Genomic DNA, 17,871 nt, shown 5'->3' on the forward strand with positions numbered 1-17,871 from the left:
ATGTGTCCCGATATTTTATTCTTGCCATCTGGTCACCCTAGCATCTGCTGGCAAAAATCAGTTTCTTGGCTTCTCCTGGCTGAAAGTGTGCACAAGGATAGGGTGCACAAGTATAAGCTGCCCAAAACGCAAGCTCTTCCAGGAAGCAAGAGTTTGCTGGCAGCTCCCACACAGTGAGCAGGGAAACAGCATGCAGGAGATGAGCTCCACCACTGCATATCTCTGGGTAATCTCCCCCAGTATGACACCTAAGGAGCCCTCTGCCCCAGTTTAAATTAGCCTTCCCCTGACATAGGCAGAACCCATGCTCATCTTTCCCCAGGATGAATCCTTGCTCAGGTCCTGCTTAAGTCACCCTGTTGATCTTGAGTATAATGTTTGATATTCTGTTATTTCAAAAACTCTAAGAAAAGTGGGTGATCTTAAATCTCATATGAGCTCTAATACAGGCACAATGGCATGTATTGTGTATGCGGTTTCAACTCTGACTCTGAATTTCCTGACTTTTGTCCAGTTAAAACAGCTGCTTAATGTTATCTTTACACAATGTTTTGTGAGAATATACATATCTGTACAGTTACTTAAAGTTAAGAATCATCACAACTACAGCAGTGTATCAAAACAAACATTTGTTTTGTTCTCCAGTCCTCCTGTGTTGGTTACTTACACAACTACTGACAGGTTGAGATTACCATGCTGGAACCTATTTTCATGTGACAGCCGCAGTGCAGATACTTGTCGATATACTGGTGCTGAATGTTAATCACCACTACAGTCTAGAAACAATTGCCAGCTACGTCACCTATCACCAGAATGAACAGCTAAGCCTTGACTTAATTACCTTATCATGTGCCACATGGTTTCTGCTGAAATGGATAGACAGCACTAAGAAATATAGTGGGGGATAAATTATAAACTAATAAGAATGTTCAAAATTAATGATAAATACAGCTCCAGGCATCAGTTATGGTTCTCATGTCTTTCTTCATTTACACCTTTTTTAATACTGTCCAAAAGAGATTCTGATCATTTATATAAGAACTAAACAGCAAAACAGTCTATGAATAAAATATATTTAACAATGTAATGTGAAGTGTGGACAGGACACAGAAGCATAGATATTTGCCCTCCAGTTTCAATATTCAATACAGTACTGATTTTATTAGAAAACTCTTCCACATAGACCAACTTTTCTAGAAGATCAGCAAAACATTTTTAATAGGTGAACACAAATTTATTTTTCATATACTGATACTCTAAGCTAAATCTTGGATAGTTCAAACTTCAATAAACAGATTGAAAACAGGTACATCTCTGATGCTATTCAATCAACATGCACAAAATCATGTTTCCTGTTAAATAAACACTCCTTTTTTGCCCTACAAACAATGAATGCTTGGTCTTACAACGATCATCAGGTAGCCTCTTGAAAGAAAGAAAGAAAGAAAGAAAGAAAGAAAGAAAGAAAGAAAGAAAGAAAGAAAGAAAGAAAGAAAGAAAGGCAATGAGACAATTAAAATAGCATAATAATTAGTTGTTTGCTCAATATGTTAAATACTTTTTAATTAAGGTACATGTAAATCTAACATTCAGATACAGAAAGAAGAAATGCTGAACACGATGTTCATAGAGAAGTCTTACTAGCTCTTTACTAACCTTTTATCTTTGTTTTTTAATTGATGATGAAGTCAGTTAATCACTGTTGGAGAGGCAGGAGGCTATATACAAGAGTTTCAAATCAACCCGTGGGATAGTACCACATATAGTTCTCTGACCAAAGCTTCCTTCCTTCTATCTATAAAATTTCTCCCCGAAAATAAAGTTCATCATGTTTTTGTGCCAGATGTCACTTTCAACAGATTCTCTTATAATGATCAAAATATTATATATATAATATATATTTTAATGCACTGCTATATGCTGAGCCTGGTTATTTACACAGAACACAAGTTCTAATGTAGTTATCACAAGTTATCCTATCACCAATCATTCAGAGGCATGTTAATTATCCGTGAGAAAAAATAGCTTGCTGTCAAGAAAACCCTTCTTGAGATTTGAATAAAATTTGCACGAGATCTCAAGAGAAGCTGACATAAATAAACAAAGTATGTGTTAAAATTAACACATTAAATGCAATTATTAAAATACATACAGGGTACTTTTAGCCTTAACAGTTTACAGGTATATCTTAAAACCAGCCACTGAACAACTGCTATGACTGAATCTGGATGGTATGAAGGTAAGTAAGTAACTTGGAACTTTACATAAACGAGTAAAGCAACAACATAAACAATATGATGATTATGTGAATAATGAACTGCACATATTACCCAGTTTAAAGAAAAATAAAACAGTCTGATAACAAAATAATTTACTGCTAATATTACAGTATCTGCATTTTTAAAAATAAGAACCAAATTAGACGTAATCAAACCTCAAATGAATGTGTAATTAAAAATGTTTTAAAATAGACTTAATTTTACTTTATTTTTCATCATTAAATTTTACTTCCAAATTAATTTCTTTTACTACATAATCTGTTTAAATACTAATGCCTCTAGATTACATACAAGTCACAATTAAAAAACAAAATTAAATATATACCATTCCTAATGTCACATTCATTTATTTAAATATGGTTTTAGGGATAGTTCCATTCTATTTTACAAGGGATCCAAAGACTACATATGTGTGTGCATATATACATACATATAAACATACACACACGGACAGTTACTGCACTCATGATACACAAATACACACCCTGCAAATACACATTAAAATAGTAAGATTAAAAAAAAATAAAATTACTATTTTAGAGTCTATTTTACTGTTATCAAAGATTTAAAAATTAAAAGTATATTTAGAGAAGAATGATTTTTCCATTTAATTTTCCAAGTTCTGAAAAGTGTTCTTTATGCAACAGCGTTAGATATCTATGATTATGGGTGTATATATGTGAATGAACGAATAAATCCTTAACCCACCATATCTTTTTCTCCAGTTTGCAAGCTGTCACCCGTGAAAAGTATGGTGTAGATGATAGGATGATACTGTACCTGATTGGCTCTGGAGGTGGTCATGGGATCAGATGGAGAGGACTTGGTGGTAGTTGGGGAAGATGGCAATGTCTGGGAACAAAGCAGTTCAGGAGCAAATCAACCTTTACAAGCCTTAGACTGAACAGTTAAAAAATAAACAAAGAAAAGTAATGTAACCAGAAAAATAAAATTAAAATAAAGCCTAAGACTAAAATCTTTCTCCTACTCATTGGAACTTAATGGAATTTAAGGTCAATTGAATAAATAAGTAATGCATGTAAATATGCATGCATATGTGTATAAAAACAAATTCATGACTTGAAATCAAGATGATGAGCAGGGGGTTGGACTAGATGACCTCCTGAGGTCCCTTCCAACCCTGATATTCTATGATTCTATGGTGAACTCACATAAATACTAAAAGATATGCTGACCACATGAATATTTTCTTTTCCCGCTCCTCTTCTTGGGGTACATAAAAAGACTAAAGCAAAATACAAATTCCAGCAAGTTCAATGAGCACACTAAAACTTTCTATCAGCAAACAAGGCTAGTGCTGGGAAGAAGTGGTGACGTTTACTTTGGCATTAAATTATTCACCCACTCTGTATGCTGACTATATCCCACAAACTGAATTTCATAATTTTTTTATCCATATCCAAAACAATTAAAATTGCAGCTATTGAAGATTTTTAACAATAAAAGAAACTGCTAAAATATTCACTGATTTTTTTAAATCAAGAGCCATGTGTGAAAAATGTAAACATCAATCTTATGATGGATGAACATGCAACTAATGGCATCACATCAATTTACTATGATATATTTATCATTAGTGTTCAAAGATCATTAATTTAATAAGGGCAAAGGTTAGTAATGCAGCCCCAGCCTGCGTTCAAAATTAACACAAAAAAGAATTAGAAGTCATATTTATTGATATGTTTTTTCCTAAATATACATATACTTAACATTAATACTTGAACACATGTTCTCAAAAAGCACTGCTCTATTTAAAATGTACATGTTTATATACATAGCTCTCAAACACATTAGTTCTTAATAGAGTAACTATTTTATATAAATGTAGCGAGAATGTCAGACTTCCGTTTTCAAGACATAGTATACAATACCCATTCAAATCAGACTTTCTTGAACATCTCTACAATGTTCAAATATCTTAGAAAATCTGAATGTACACCAATATTAGTGTGAGAAATAAGGACTTAAAAACTGTAGAAAAGGGTTGCCAACCTTCCAGGATTGTCCTGGAGTATCCAGGAATTAAAGATTAACTTTTAATTAAAGATTATGTCATGTGATGAAACCTCCAGGAACATGTCCAAACAAAACTGGCAACCCTAGTGCCTAATATCATCATACAACTATTAATCAGAACTACTTTGAAATAAAGCAAAACTTGTAAACTTTCAGAATTTTTGGTATTTGCATTTATTTACAGTCCTAAAAAGTATAACCCATATTTTTAAAAGGGTGTATGTACTTTAGCACTAACAAAACCCCATAATGCATGTGAGAACGTTGGGATTGTATGTATGCAGAAAGTTATATGCAATAGGAGAATACTGGCTTGAAGATATGCATCAGGCATTTTGCGCATACAGTGTTGAATATTTAGGCCTATATGCAGAGCAATGTAGAGCTCTTTATTTTACATTTTCAGAATATATTTGTAAATAAAGCCATCAGAAAAGCAATAGAATTTTTAATAAACAAACAGGCTCCTATTTCATACCTTCAACTCACCATAAACAAAAAGAATTTATCCCAAGCAACAGCTAGGGCTTTATCAAAAGGCTTCTAACACAGCACATACTGCCATGTGCTCCCTTAAAAATAATAGGCCTCTGCTAAATTATGTAAACCTGGAGAAACCAGGAGATATTGTAAAGAAAAACAGATCAATTGTTAAGTATTCTCCCACATCTTTCTCTATAGTATATGGCTTTGTTTGTCATACATCTTTGTTTGGCATAGAATTATTTTTAAAAGGAATTGTGCATTTTACCAGAGCTAATGGTGGTCAATTACACCAATGCAACCCTTCTGGTTTAATGAGGTTTCATAAATGTAACTTAAGGCAAAATTTCATCCGAAGTTGTGGATCATAATGCACTGATTTCCATCAGTCTAGTTAAAAGTCTACCTTACCACTATAAACAGGATGGGGTTGGGGAGGTGGGGAGTAAAAAGGCTGTAACCCATCATTCCAAAAGTGTCCTGTACTAAACTGAATATTAAAGTTCTCGGCCTAAAATGTATTTAAAGAACAAAATACATTTTACAGACACTTCAGAATTCAAGATGAGGATTAGACTTTTTCACTACCAGCCTCAACTGTAATATTTCTGGCATCTGATGGTTTGTGTCATCAACATTAATTTGTGTGTGTTTTGTTTTTTTATATTCTAAAACTAATTAATCAGAAGACAAAAGAGGATTTAAAACAGCTGTCATGGAGAGAATTCAGCAAGTACAACTATTGCATTTATGTGGAAATAGGAACAATTTAATACTGGGAAATACCCCATTTACCAGTAGCACAGGTTACACAAAACAGCTGGAATATACACAATTCTTATTTAACAAGAACAGTCACCTTCCTGAAAGCAGAAAAAATTTGGCAGTGGAGAAAAAGCTAACATTTCGTGTATTCGAACGGTATACTGAACCTACCAGAACATTCCCCATAATAGAAGCACTCCACTATTTTATTTTCTCAAAAACTTCTTTATGATACAATGAAAAGAGGTCAGAACAGTTGAATACAAAACAATTGTTAATAAACAAGCATCAAAATGGGCATAAACATTTTTTCATAAACACACACACACACCACTGACAAAATATTCAAAATTATGTATAGCAAATTGCTTTTCAAATCAAAGTGTTTTGTGTCTGAGGCAGGGGCTGTTTCTGTGGTTGCTGGCATAACCACTATTTTCTTTTTCATTGAATAGTACAGTAAATAATGCAAGAAACTAATGCATGTCCTCACAGAAACAAGATTTCTTAACTCATGCAGTCTCTATTTTTGTCAAATATGTTTCAATTAAAAAATGAGCCTGATTCTGTACCATTAAGATCCATGGGATTGGGACTAGATTCTAAATTTGTATATTGTGCATATTTTCTAGCCATTTTCCCCTGCTCAATCCTCTTTAACTCCAGTTGTTTTTCAGGTCACATATCCCTCAAGTGCATTAGGGAGAAAAGGTCACTTACAAACCGGATAACACAGTTTAATAAAGATTTCACACATGTGCATAATATATAATCAGATAGCACTTTTTTAGACATACAAACAAAACCTCTTCCATCACCACCAAAATAAACCAATACGATTCTCTTTAAATAACATAAATATTATATGTATTTATGTGAACCATCTATTTATTTCCTAATGAATACAACTGCGAATAAGAATTTTCAGAAAGAAAGAGGCAAGTTGGTGGGTTTTGTTTTTTGGGTTACTTTACAAATCATTTCCTTTCATATTAATGGAAACTATGTTTCATCTATATGTCTTGAAATGCCTTATAAGAAATCTGTGAAATATACTTTTAGACAGAATTGCTTATTAATGAAAGTTGGAATGATTCAATTTTGAATTACTATACAGTGTAGAATAATTTTAAAAACTTAGTGAGGATTTTGCATTAGGCAAGCACTTGAATTTAGAAGTTATTAGGCTTCTGGGAATGAGAATTATAAAGTCATTAGAAATTATAAAATGATTTTACATTAAGGAGTCTCAGTTTTCAAGACTGAAAAATTCGTATTATTACCAAAGCTTGCCAGTAATTATAGGCTGCCCTCTAGCAAGGCTATAGTAAAAGGCCAGTCAGAATTTCTCCTCTACACCATTTTTAAGAGCTTACAAAATTTTGAAGCAAGCTAAAACTTCACTAACAATGTCCAAGCCAGAATGATTTTTTTGTCTTTGTTCACACATTTTATGGCCTTTCTTATATTTTATGTTTAGAGGTAATAGATATTTTTGTGCTCCTAGAACAGAGTGATTCCAAAATTAAAAAGTAAAAAAGGTTTACTGACCAACAGCCAGATTCTGCCTGACACACACAAGAATGTGCAGCATTTAGGGAGAATACAAGAAGCATTTTCATCCTTAGGTGGCTCACACAGAACTGCAGTTGTTCTGAGAGATTTCTCTCTCTCTCCCTGTCCCTCAAGGTGCATAACATCCTAAAGTAGGTAGGAGGAAGACAGAGCGGTAACACACTGATACTTCACACCCTTGAGCAAGGAGTTGGCTGGCTACAGCAGTGGGTGCACTCCCTTTGTGTTCAGGGAGGCCTCTGAGATTTCTTCCTGAGGTGGGGCATCTCCACAGTTCACTTAATGCTGAGGTGTGCCTAACTGGCACACTCTTGTCCTAAATATTATTTAAAAAATAAGATTAAATATTTACCTGCCAGATATTCTACTGAATACTTAAACTGTTAACTGTTCAGTACTTTAACTCTTAGTGCCATACTAGGTGGGTTTTTGTTTGTTTTTATAATGAAGGAGGAAGGGGGAAAAAGGCAGAAAATTAAATAATAAAATACCACAGTTAAACAATGGTAAAGCTTTGACAACACCACAAAGAAACAGGACATTCAAATTTAAAGCTGAAACTCCATGCAGTTGACCACTTTGTAGTTGGCTATGGCAGGGCTTGCCAAACAATGGTGACCTTGCATAACACGAGGTTAAAGACCGACTGAGTTTCAGCCTTTTTTAAAGTCCTAACTTTTAAGCAACATTAAAATAATGTGAATCTACTTTCTGTGGTTTAATTTTAAATTGCTTAAATCAACAGGTCTGTTTTTGCACTTTTTTACTATCATTTTGCATTCCATTGCTGATGAAAATTAAGGGCAGAATAGCTTTAGCACTAAAGCCAGCCAAGGGACAAAGCTGCTGTGCAAGATTCCACCACATCACTGTGCTGGAGGACCTGAAAGACTGGCTTAGTATGCTTTCTACAGTGCCAGAATGGGTCTCCCCTGCAACTGCTCACTTTGCAGTTTATTATTTTTTTAATCTATTACAAACTCTTAACGTGTGACTCTAGTGAGGCAACATAATAATCATGAAGTATCTTTAAAAGTTAGGGTCTGTTGTGTAAATACGTAACTATAGATTTTTAAAAGCTTGTTTTTATTAAGCAATAATTAAGATTAGGTAATTAATTACAGTCCAGAGCATAGAGAAGTTAGTCTGTTGATATTACAATTTGAAGATCTGACTTCCCACTGCATTGTACCTTTGTAACTACACAAAGTGGGTGTAAAGCACTTCCGTTCTGAGCTGGCAGTGTTTCACCACCCACTTTGCACTCAATCTGGACTAATGTAAATAACTATGCAGGGTGCAAGGCAAGGGAGAAAGAAGACCAAAGTTAATATATGCAGACAGACATTTATGAAAGATTTTAAAATGCTGTCCTATCCTTAAAAAGAAAAGGAGTACTTGTGGCACCTTAGAGACTAACCAATTTATTTGAGCATGAGCTTTCGTGAGCTACAGCTCACTTCATCAGATTCATCCTATCCTTGACTTTCACTTTACATGGCAAAAATGAAGATTAGTAGTTATCCAAAGGGGATAGCATAAAAAATAAAAAGCTCTTGGGAAGGGTTTATGGTCCCCCATGAGGTCCTGGTCACAAAACAAGAGAAAGTCCTGCTTTGGTATGATACCTGAAAAAGAGAATCTCATGAGCCCTTTGGGAAGAACAAGGGGCTGGGAGCATAACCATAGCAGCTGCCACTTTGCAGCACGGGAACCTCTCCAGGGCTTGGGGGGGGGAGGGGGGGGAGGACGAGAATAAAGTAAAAAAGCAGGAGTTAGCATTCTCCTCCTGCACCTGCCCCACAACCTGTTATAATAATGGAGGAAAATAGTAAGATCTAGCCCTGCTTCCTCACCCATGTCCCCCTTGGATATTCCAATAAAACAGAGTAAGGCCATGTCTATACGTACCGTGCTGCAGTGGCGCAGTTGTACCAATGCAGCTGTGCTGCTGCAGTGTGTCTGGAGATGATGCTCTAGGACGATGGGAGAGAGCTCTCCCATTGGCATAATAAAATCAGCTCCACAAGCAGCAGAAGCTATGTCAGCAGGAGAAGCTCTTCTGTCACCGTAGCATGTGCATATGAGCGCTTGTGTCTGTAATTTATGTCACTCAGAAGGTTGGTTTTTGACACCCGTGAGTGACATAAGTTATACCAACATAAGCTATGTTTACACTACTGCCTAAGTGAGCACGGAGACACTCAAGATGCATATAAAAACATGGGATGAGATTTTGTGATGTGTCTGCTTAAGTAACCATTTCTTGACACTGATGTTCCTGCCAGCTTTTGCCAGGTGCCTAATTCTGTAACAACAACAAGAGTAAATCTTTTAAAAGAAAAATCATTATGAGTGTAGTGGGGGCCAACACCAACCGCATCTGGCATCTTCTAATTTTGAGAATGTCAGGTTTCAGACCTAGATATGGCATAGAAATGCTATTAGCCTTAACAGTCAATGATCTTCTCAGAGCAACGAACAAAGATCAAATGTGCTTTCAAATACTGCTAGATCTGGCAAGGGTTGGAAGCACAGCTTTAAAGTCGTTCTATTCATACAGGAAGATCCAAGAGGATGGTAGATCGTTGATTCTTCTTCCTTCTTAAGGTATCTCAGCTGTGAAGTCACACAAGGCCAATCTTGTCTTCTTGTTCAGAGATTATGAGACACTATAGATAGGTCTTGAGGTGGGGTTGTCTGCAATCATCAGTGCCACACACAGATTGTCTTAGATGGTTTAGATACAACAAATCCTGTATCTTGGCATGACTACATGACCCTTGCAGACAGAGATGCCAACTCTGTGGGTGCTCAGCACCCACCAGCAGCCCTGGGGAGCAGCTCCTCCCTCTCCCTCCCAGCGCTCCTGCCTGCTGTGATCAGCTGTTCAGCAGCGTGCAGGAGGTGCTGTGGTGGAGGGGGAGGAGTGGTGGCAGGAAGAGGTGGGAGAAGGGGCCAGAACGGGGCAGGGACAGGAAGAAGCTGGGCAGGTGAGGGCTTGGGGAAAGGGGTGGAGTGGGGGCAGGGCATGGGGTGGAGCGGGGGTCGAGCACCCCCCGGGACCTGGGGAAGTCAGAGCCTCTGTTTGAGGTCCCTTCTAACCCTATGATTCTCTGATAACACTTAGCTCTATATTTATATTTCTCGTTTGACCAAGATGGAATTATTTCCATACATTCTCATTGTCTGCAGATATGGGGACCTGGATGACAGTCAGTTGGCTGAAGATGTATATGGATAATAAAAGGTAGTGATGCTGATTGACAGGGAGAATCTTTTTAAGGAATAGGCAATGTCTACAATTACTCCACGACTTGAAGGAGTCTGCCCAGATATTATCAGAATGGCACTTCTGGACTTAGGTTGACATTTTCAAACCTGGGTGCCTAAAGTCAGGTTCCTAAATCCGTATTTAGGAACCAAAACAAAAGTAGACTTTTTTCAAAGATGACGAGCCCCAGTATCTCCCACTGACTTCAGTTTTATTTAGGAAAATAAATATGTATTTAAGAGCCTGTGTTTAGGCATTCAGGTTTAATCATTTTGGTAACAGACTCTGGGGCAAAGATTTTCAAAAACAGAAGCCCAAAGTTTGGCACCCACAATTAGGCTGCTAAACAAGATCCCTTTTTCAAATGGGTTGAATATTCAGTAGCTGCCATTGTAAGTACTGAATTAATTTTAGGGTCCTATGTTTTTAACAACTTGGCCTGGATTTCCAGACAACAAGAGAAACTTGAAATACCGTTTTTCATCTTTGGCTGGCCAAAGGACTTCATTCTTCCCTCCTTTATTCAGAGCCTACAATTGCCATCAGCAATTTTAGTGCCTCCTGGATAAGCTACAGCAACACTTGCTACCTGGAAATAACTGGGAAAGGTGCTTGGAAGCTCAGCAAGTGCAGAAAGCAACAGTACATCTTCTGAACCAGGTGGACTGGCAAGAACATATCACACCGATGTTCAGACTCTACAAAAGAGGTCAGTCACTTTTCAGGCGAAATTCAAGATATTCAATACCATCCACAAAGCTCTAAACAGCTTAGAGTCCAACTGCTCAAGGGACCTCCTCTCTGAACCCACCACACCACCTGCAATTTGTCTGAAAACTTGAGAAAACAAGCCTATATAAGTGAGGCTTGAGGGTGGGGAGACAGGCTACATTCAGAAAACCATATTGGCTGTGTGGTTTTTTTATTCAAGTGTTTTTCTAACTCTCAGCTCTGCAATTCCAAGCATTAAGCCTACAAACTTTTCTTCATCCCTGCCCTGTATAAGCAGGTTACACTGTATTGGGGCGTGGAGGCTTCCTGGGATATTTAGGGCCTAAACCTGTAATATTTTTACATATAAGCCATGTAAAATGCACCCACGTATTATGGGAATGGGAGGCATACAGAGGTTTGTACAAATCAATTATAATAAGAATAATTTATAAGGATCATCTGCACAAAGCTTTTATAGTTTATGTTTTGACTTATTATGGTTGGTTCAATAAAGTTGTAGCCCGTTTGTTTCCAAACTCTGTAATGACATCAGAGTTCTAGTTCACACTTGCCTGTTATGTTAATGTTACATAACCTTTATAAATTTGTTAAGCATGGGTTTTACCTATTCTTTAGATAAAAAATATTTCTACTTCAGAGAATGGATTACTTTATTCCAAATTTTATCTATGAACAAATGTGTGAGGATCACACACCTTGGTGAATAATAACATGTACATTAGTAATTTAGATTTATGAGCCAATATTTGTAGTTTAGGGATTTATCATGCAAAGGTGTTATTTGCTATAAAAGAAAAGTTGGAAATCATAATTTAACTTTGACTGTAACTGTAATACATAGATACACAAATGTATCTGTGTACACACACATTTTACACCCACCCACCCACACTTCATATGTGATGCTACTATCCTTATGTTATAAATTTATAAAATGTGGAATCATGTCAGAAATTGTAGGACCAGATACATTATACATTGTATTTATCAGGAGTTTGACTTCCTGATCTGCAACTCTGCCTATTAATCCATCTCCCATGCACTTATTTTTAACATTCCAAACATTTGAGCTGCTTCAAACAGCTGCCATATTTTCAAATCAACCTCCAGAGAGGTGTTTCCTTCTTTTCCCACAGATAAGAAATAAAAAAAACAGTGGGGAAAAAAGGCAAAACCAAAAAAAACTTACACTCGTCTGGGGTGCAGGAGAGGCAGAATTTAATTCTGTACCACTGCCACGTTTATGGTCCAGTATCTCATGATCATATTGATTGCTTCTAGCCTTGTTAGATCATGGGACTTAAAAGTGTAAATATGCAGTAAAGCTATTTAAAAGTCTATTATAGTTATTATTTTCAGTTGCACTCCTGGTAACTAAGACACCTGACTTTACAGGGGAAGTTATATGTAAAACAGTACTTTATGTTTTTTTGTTAACTCTCTACAGCATTTCAAAATATTTTTATGTAAAATATGTAGCATATACAGAATAAATGAAGTTGTGGTATTTAGCAGCAGTCATTTGAAATGGCTTGCAGGAATAACTAGTGGTTTCATCATTCTGGAGTAATGCGGCCATCCCAAACTCATGCTAATAAAGCTTTTATAATATACCACACCATCATACACACACTCTGCATGTGTATATGTGGGTGCACACATACACACAAACACAATGTACACAGAATAAATAAAAAGATAACGTCATTACACTTAGCTAATGTGAACTACTGTATACGACCGCATCATATTCTTAATATAACAAGAATATATAGTACAAGATAGAAGAAACTTCCCTCTGAATGCCTGTTCGTTTAATTTTCCTCTCTCCTCCTCCAGAAGTAACATACCAAACAAATTATAAATTTAAAGCTACCTAAATCATTGTGTTTGAGCCTTGTTAGTGGATATGTTTTTCTCAGTTTCAAATGTTCTTGGAAAATGTGACTCAATAAAAGAAGACTCTTGGATCATTATACCTTGTATGTGACTACCTTACAGTTACACAAAACGTAGTAATACTTGAAGATAAGCCAATACAAGCTTTATGCAAGGATGATAAAAATTGCATAGATTAAAATAGTTGAAAATACCTACAACAAAAAATCTTTACATTTGCAAGCATCAGCTTTATGATGTAGGTCTTTTCAATGTACATAATATGACCCAAACAATAATTCAAAAATAATTTATTTTGCAACACAAGAGTGAGGATATTTGTTGGATCCATTTTTCCTGAACTGTAATAAATCTTAATGATTTACAGAGAGGCCCATATTTTAAATCTCAAATAAAACAGAAAAATGTGTTCCCTGAAACAATAAAGAAAAGAAGCATATGAAGGATACATATCATATAATGGTGTTTGAATTTATAAGATATTATGTATAAATACTGATGAGGAAAAACTGAATATAGAACAGAACTATAAGCAAAAGGAGATAAAAAAATTCGTAGAGAAAAATAAAACCACTGACATTCTCCTAAAACACATTTAATGTAAACCCTTTACATGTTAAACATTTAAGACTCTTTATAAAAGAAATTAACTCTAAGCAGCTGATGTGCCTGTGTTTTCCCAACCAAAAACTCACTTGTTTGATGCGGTCTGGATTAACAGTGGTCTGGGGCTGCAGAATGCTGACTGGTTCTGTCTTGGCCACATTTTGAGGCATTTCACGAATCTTTTCAGCAATGAAGCCATGAACCGCATTCAGTGCTTCAACTGTTCCCTGGATCAAACACACTCGCTCTGTAGTACCTGTACAGAGAAGACCCTTATTTAGATAAATTCTTATCTTAGGCACTTGCTCATTGACTCATCAACACCTCAAAAAAACCCTGTTTTGATTTATTACTGAAAACTAATAACTAAGTATTATGAGAGGTTTCAGAGTAGCAGCCGTGTAACATTTAAAAATTCCCTTACCCGCCTGCCACAGTAAGTGTACAAATGGAAAGATAATTTCAAATGGTAACGTTGTAATTATTGTCCAAGATGATCTAAAAATGATTTTGCATAGCTTCTATTTTTATTGCTCGTATATCTATGTACACGCTAGCCAATATTGGCTAGGTCCTTGCCCAGATATGGCTTAGACATAACTACAGTTACTTTTAAAGTGAATAAAAAACTGTGCATACAGTATTGTAAGTAAAAATTAAAGAAATAATGTCTCAGTTCAGATGGAAAAGAAGAGCAAGAATGAGACAACTGAACTGGATTCACAGTATTTGCCATTCAGGCCTGGTGTTGGGTTATGCTAAAATATGCTATTAAAATATAACTATTACAAGCATTAATATAACCACGTGCAAAACTAAAGATCAACATTTAAAATATTTCTGTGATCAGTAACCTGGATAGAAAATATATTGGTTTAGCCCATCAGTTTTAAACCTTTTCAGACTGTGGACTGCAACTTAACATGGAGATTATTTTCAAGACCAATTTCTCTCTCATTCTTCACTATCCAGTCCACTTTCCATCCCACTCATGTCATACATACCAGATCCCTGTAACAACTACAACAGTTTCTTACTACATACACAAAAACAACATAAGGAAAATAGTTAATGTAGTTTCATCTGTCTTCTAATGTGATTTAGCAGCTGGAAACGATAAAAGCCAGCATCATATAATTATCCAGCTCACTACAGACCACAGTTTGAGTTCTTCTGGCTTAGACGGCTCACGTTGAACTTGCCACGTTCGAGATCTAGACTCCAGAATGACCCTTGTGCTCTTTTCAGAGTAGCAGCCATGTTAGTCTGTATCCGCAAAAAGAAAAGGAGGACTTGTGGCACCTTAGAGACTAACAAATTTATTTGAGCATAAGCTTTCGTGAGCTACAGTTCACTTGTGCTCTTGTTCATCAAATAAGACAGTGCTATGAATTCCAGGAAGGATATACTCAGAAAGTCCAGTGTCCACCTGACAGTGTACGTATTTATTCTGTACATCAGAGTAACAGGTTTTTTTAAAATAAATCACATAGCCGATTCTGTACATAAGTCTTTTGTGTTCTTCTTGCCTTAAGCAAAACAGCCCTTAGATCCATTACTCACCCTGAGTCATCTTCCAGAGACTGTGAAAGAGGCATTGGGCTTCTCCTCTATAGCTTTTGTCACTTCCAACCCCACCTGTCACTCCCTCCTCACTCTTTCTCCTCCCATGAACAGCTCTTTGTCCATGTCTTCTTTCCAATCTCCAGCTATGTTGCACTTATCTATCACACACCCACCCATCCTCAAATTCAATTCCAGGCTCTCCCTCTTCCTTGCATCACAATCATCCACACTCATCTTTGTTGACTTAAAATTCCATGTGGATGACCTGCCTGACCAGCTTTAAGTCAGAACAGGACTAGAAAGATAGAAAAGTCCCATTAAGAGGAAATTGTATTGCAACATTAGCTGTGGTGGGACTAACATGCCCCCTAAAAACAAGAGGACACTACAGCTTAGAGGAATCTCAAATACAGATCCCTGCTCACAACATCAGGATACATTTTACTTTCAGATTACAGAGGACAAAAATAATATGGACTAAAATGGTGCATAACAGCAATTGACATCTCACTTAGAAAAATGTATTTCTACGTCTCATAAGAACACATCCTACATAAGAACACAAGATGGCCATACGGGGTCAGACCAAAGGTCCATCTAGCCCAGTATCCTGTCTTCTGACAGTTGCCAATGCCAGGTGCTTCAGAGAGAATGAACAGAACAGGTAATCATTAAGTGGATCCATCCCCTGTTGCTCATTCTCAGCTTCCGGCAGACAAAGGCTAGGGACACCATCCCTGCCCATCCTGGCTAATAGCCATTGATGAACCTATCCTCCATGAACTTATCTAGTTCTTTTTTGAACTCTATTATAGTCTTAGCCTTCACAACATCCCCTGGCAAAGAGTTCCATAGGTTGACTGTGCATTGTGTTAAGAAATACTTCCTTTTGTCTGTTTTAAACCTGCTGCCAGGTCATTTTAATTAGTTCTTGTGTAATAAGAAGGAGTAAATAACACTTCCTAGCTCAGGGATCACTGGTGTGGATCACAAACAAAGTTCAGAGCCTGAAAATGCTTTGTTGAAAAATCCAGCCACTCTACCCCAAATAAATGTTGAATGAAATTGAGTGATATAGCGAGCGAGCACTAACATGTTTACAGTGAATTCTGAAATACTCTGAAATCACTGTGGGCTATATCATAATTGTATATTTTGCCCTGAGCAATGGGCAATGTGTAGTTGTGCTGAGCACTGGGGAGAAGTAATTTGCTACTGGTCTATGTCAGTAGCAGTTTACTTCCCCTACAAGTCTTGATTCGCTCATTCCCTGCCCCTATCAATCTACCTGCTTTGAAAGGGGGAAGAGGTGTGATGGCTGTTCTCCACCTTGCATAGTAACATGGGAAGCCTGTAAGGGACATGAAGGGGGCAACTTACACTCCCTTTCTCCCCTGCATGGGCAAGCAACCATCTTACCCTTCATTAGAAAATTCTTTTCATTTGATTTCTTATGATGATCTCTGAAGATGAAATGCAAAGCTCTAAAGGTTTACAAGTACAAGCTTTAAGAGCCCCACTCTGTAACAGAATTCATGTGCAAACTTAAAAATTACAAATACTCTTAGAAACAATTCAGCCAACTCCTTAGTTCAGAATCGTGTGTTTGGCCTACAACAAAGACAGACATCAAAACAACCAACCCATATCTCCTCTACTGAAATATTTTCTTAACAAAATAAAATAAAGACTAAAACATGTAAAATCAGTGTTTTTGAAAGATGCCAGGTTCACAACCCATAAGATTAATTATAAAATGGCAATACTTTTCAAACATCAAGCTATATGCTCGTAACAATGGAGTGCATATTTTTCAGGGATTACGTACATGGATGTGCCCCAGTATTATTTTGTTGTCTTTTCAATAAAGCACCTTTAAAAAAAATTTTTTTTAAACTAAACCCAGGCACAATCTACAAAAATGGAATTTTTCCAAAAGCATTTAAAGTAGAAACCAATGCAATTTCAAAATTATCAGGATGGAAGCCTGACAAGTGAAATGCAAATTAATTTGGCCAGTATACGTAGTTTTCTTATGCTTCTCTTTTTTCTAGTTAGCTTTCCCTCCCCGCTCCTCTGCTTGTGCACAGCTCTTGTGGTTCCTCTGTAAAGCGATCCAGCTCTAAACAAGTGCTCTGGGGAGTCTTTACATTGCAGTATTAATTGTCTACTAAATGATGGGAAGTGATGTGGATTGATCAATGTAGCTGATGCAAGTGTTCTTCTTTAGGTCAGCAGACAACACATTTATACAAAACACAGATCAGGTTACATTCAAGCTACTGGAGCCTGATATGGAGAGCACTTACAGGGATAACTACTGTCAAAACAGTGGAAAGGGAAGCAGTCAAAGCTAAACAGAAATTTCATTAGATTTAGCACTGAATGTCTAAAGAGGATTCTGCAATCTGTGTTGTTTTAGGAACTATAATTTAATACAATACAAATCCCGTTATACACCAGACCAGCTTTACTACATTTTAGTATGTATAAACCAATATAGAGGAAATGGAAATCACTGTACCATGAAGAAATACAATTGTGTAAAAATAAATTTCACACAGTATAATACAGTTTTGAGATAGTTCACAATAGTGGTACTTTTCTTTGAGGATTAAATTATGGGACTTCCACTGAAACTACTAGAAAAAA

General features: G+C 36.5%; 1 protein-coding gene across 2 annotated transcripts in view; it reads right to left on the reverse strand.

Annotated features, from left to right (window-relative positions):
- Positions 1-17,871, reverse strand: part of NOVA1 (NOVA alternative splicing regulator 1) — a 225,443-nt gene that overhangs the window by 30,800 nt on the left and 176,772 nt on the right. Inside the window, exons 3-4 of one of the 2 annotated variants that reach the window (XM_077820319.1) lie at positions 13,743-13,909; positions 3,060-3,131 (exon numbers count right to left, since the gene is read on the reverse strand). In XM_077820319.1, the coding sequence (XP_077676445.1) occupies positions 3,060-3,131; positions 13,743-13,909 (239 nt within the window). The remainder of the gene's footprint in view (positions 1-3,059; positions 3,132-13,742; positions 13,910-17,871) is intronic. The other variant, XM_077820320.1, reaches the window with a different exon arrangement.

Source organism: Eretmochelys imbricata, chromosome 6 (assembly GCF_965152235.1).
Source record: "Eretmochelys imbricata isolate rEreImb1 chromosome 6, rEreImb1.hap1, whole genome shotgun sequence".
NCBI classification, from domain to species: Eukaryota; Metazoa; Chordata; order Testudines; family Cheloniidae; genus Eretmochelys; species Eretmochelys imbricata.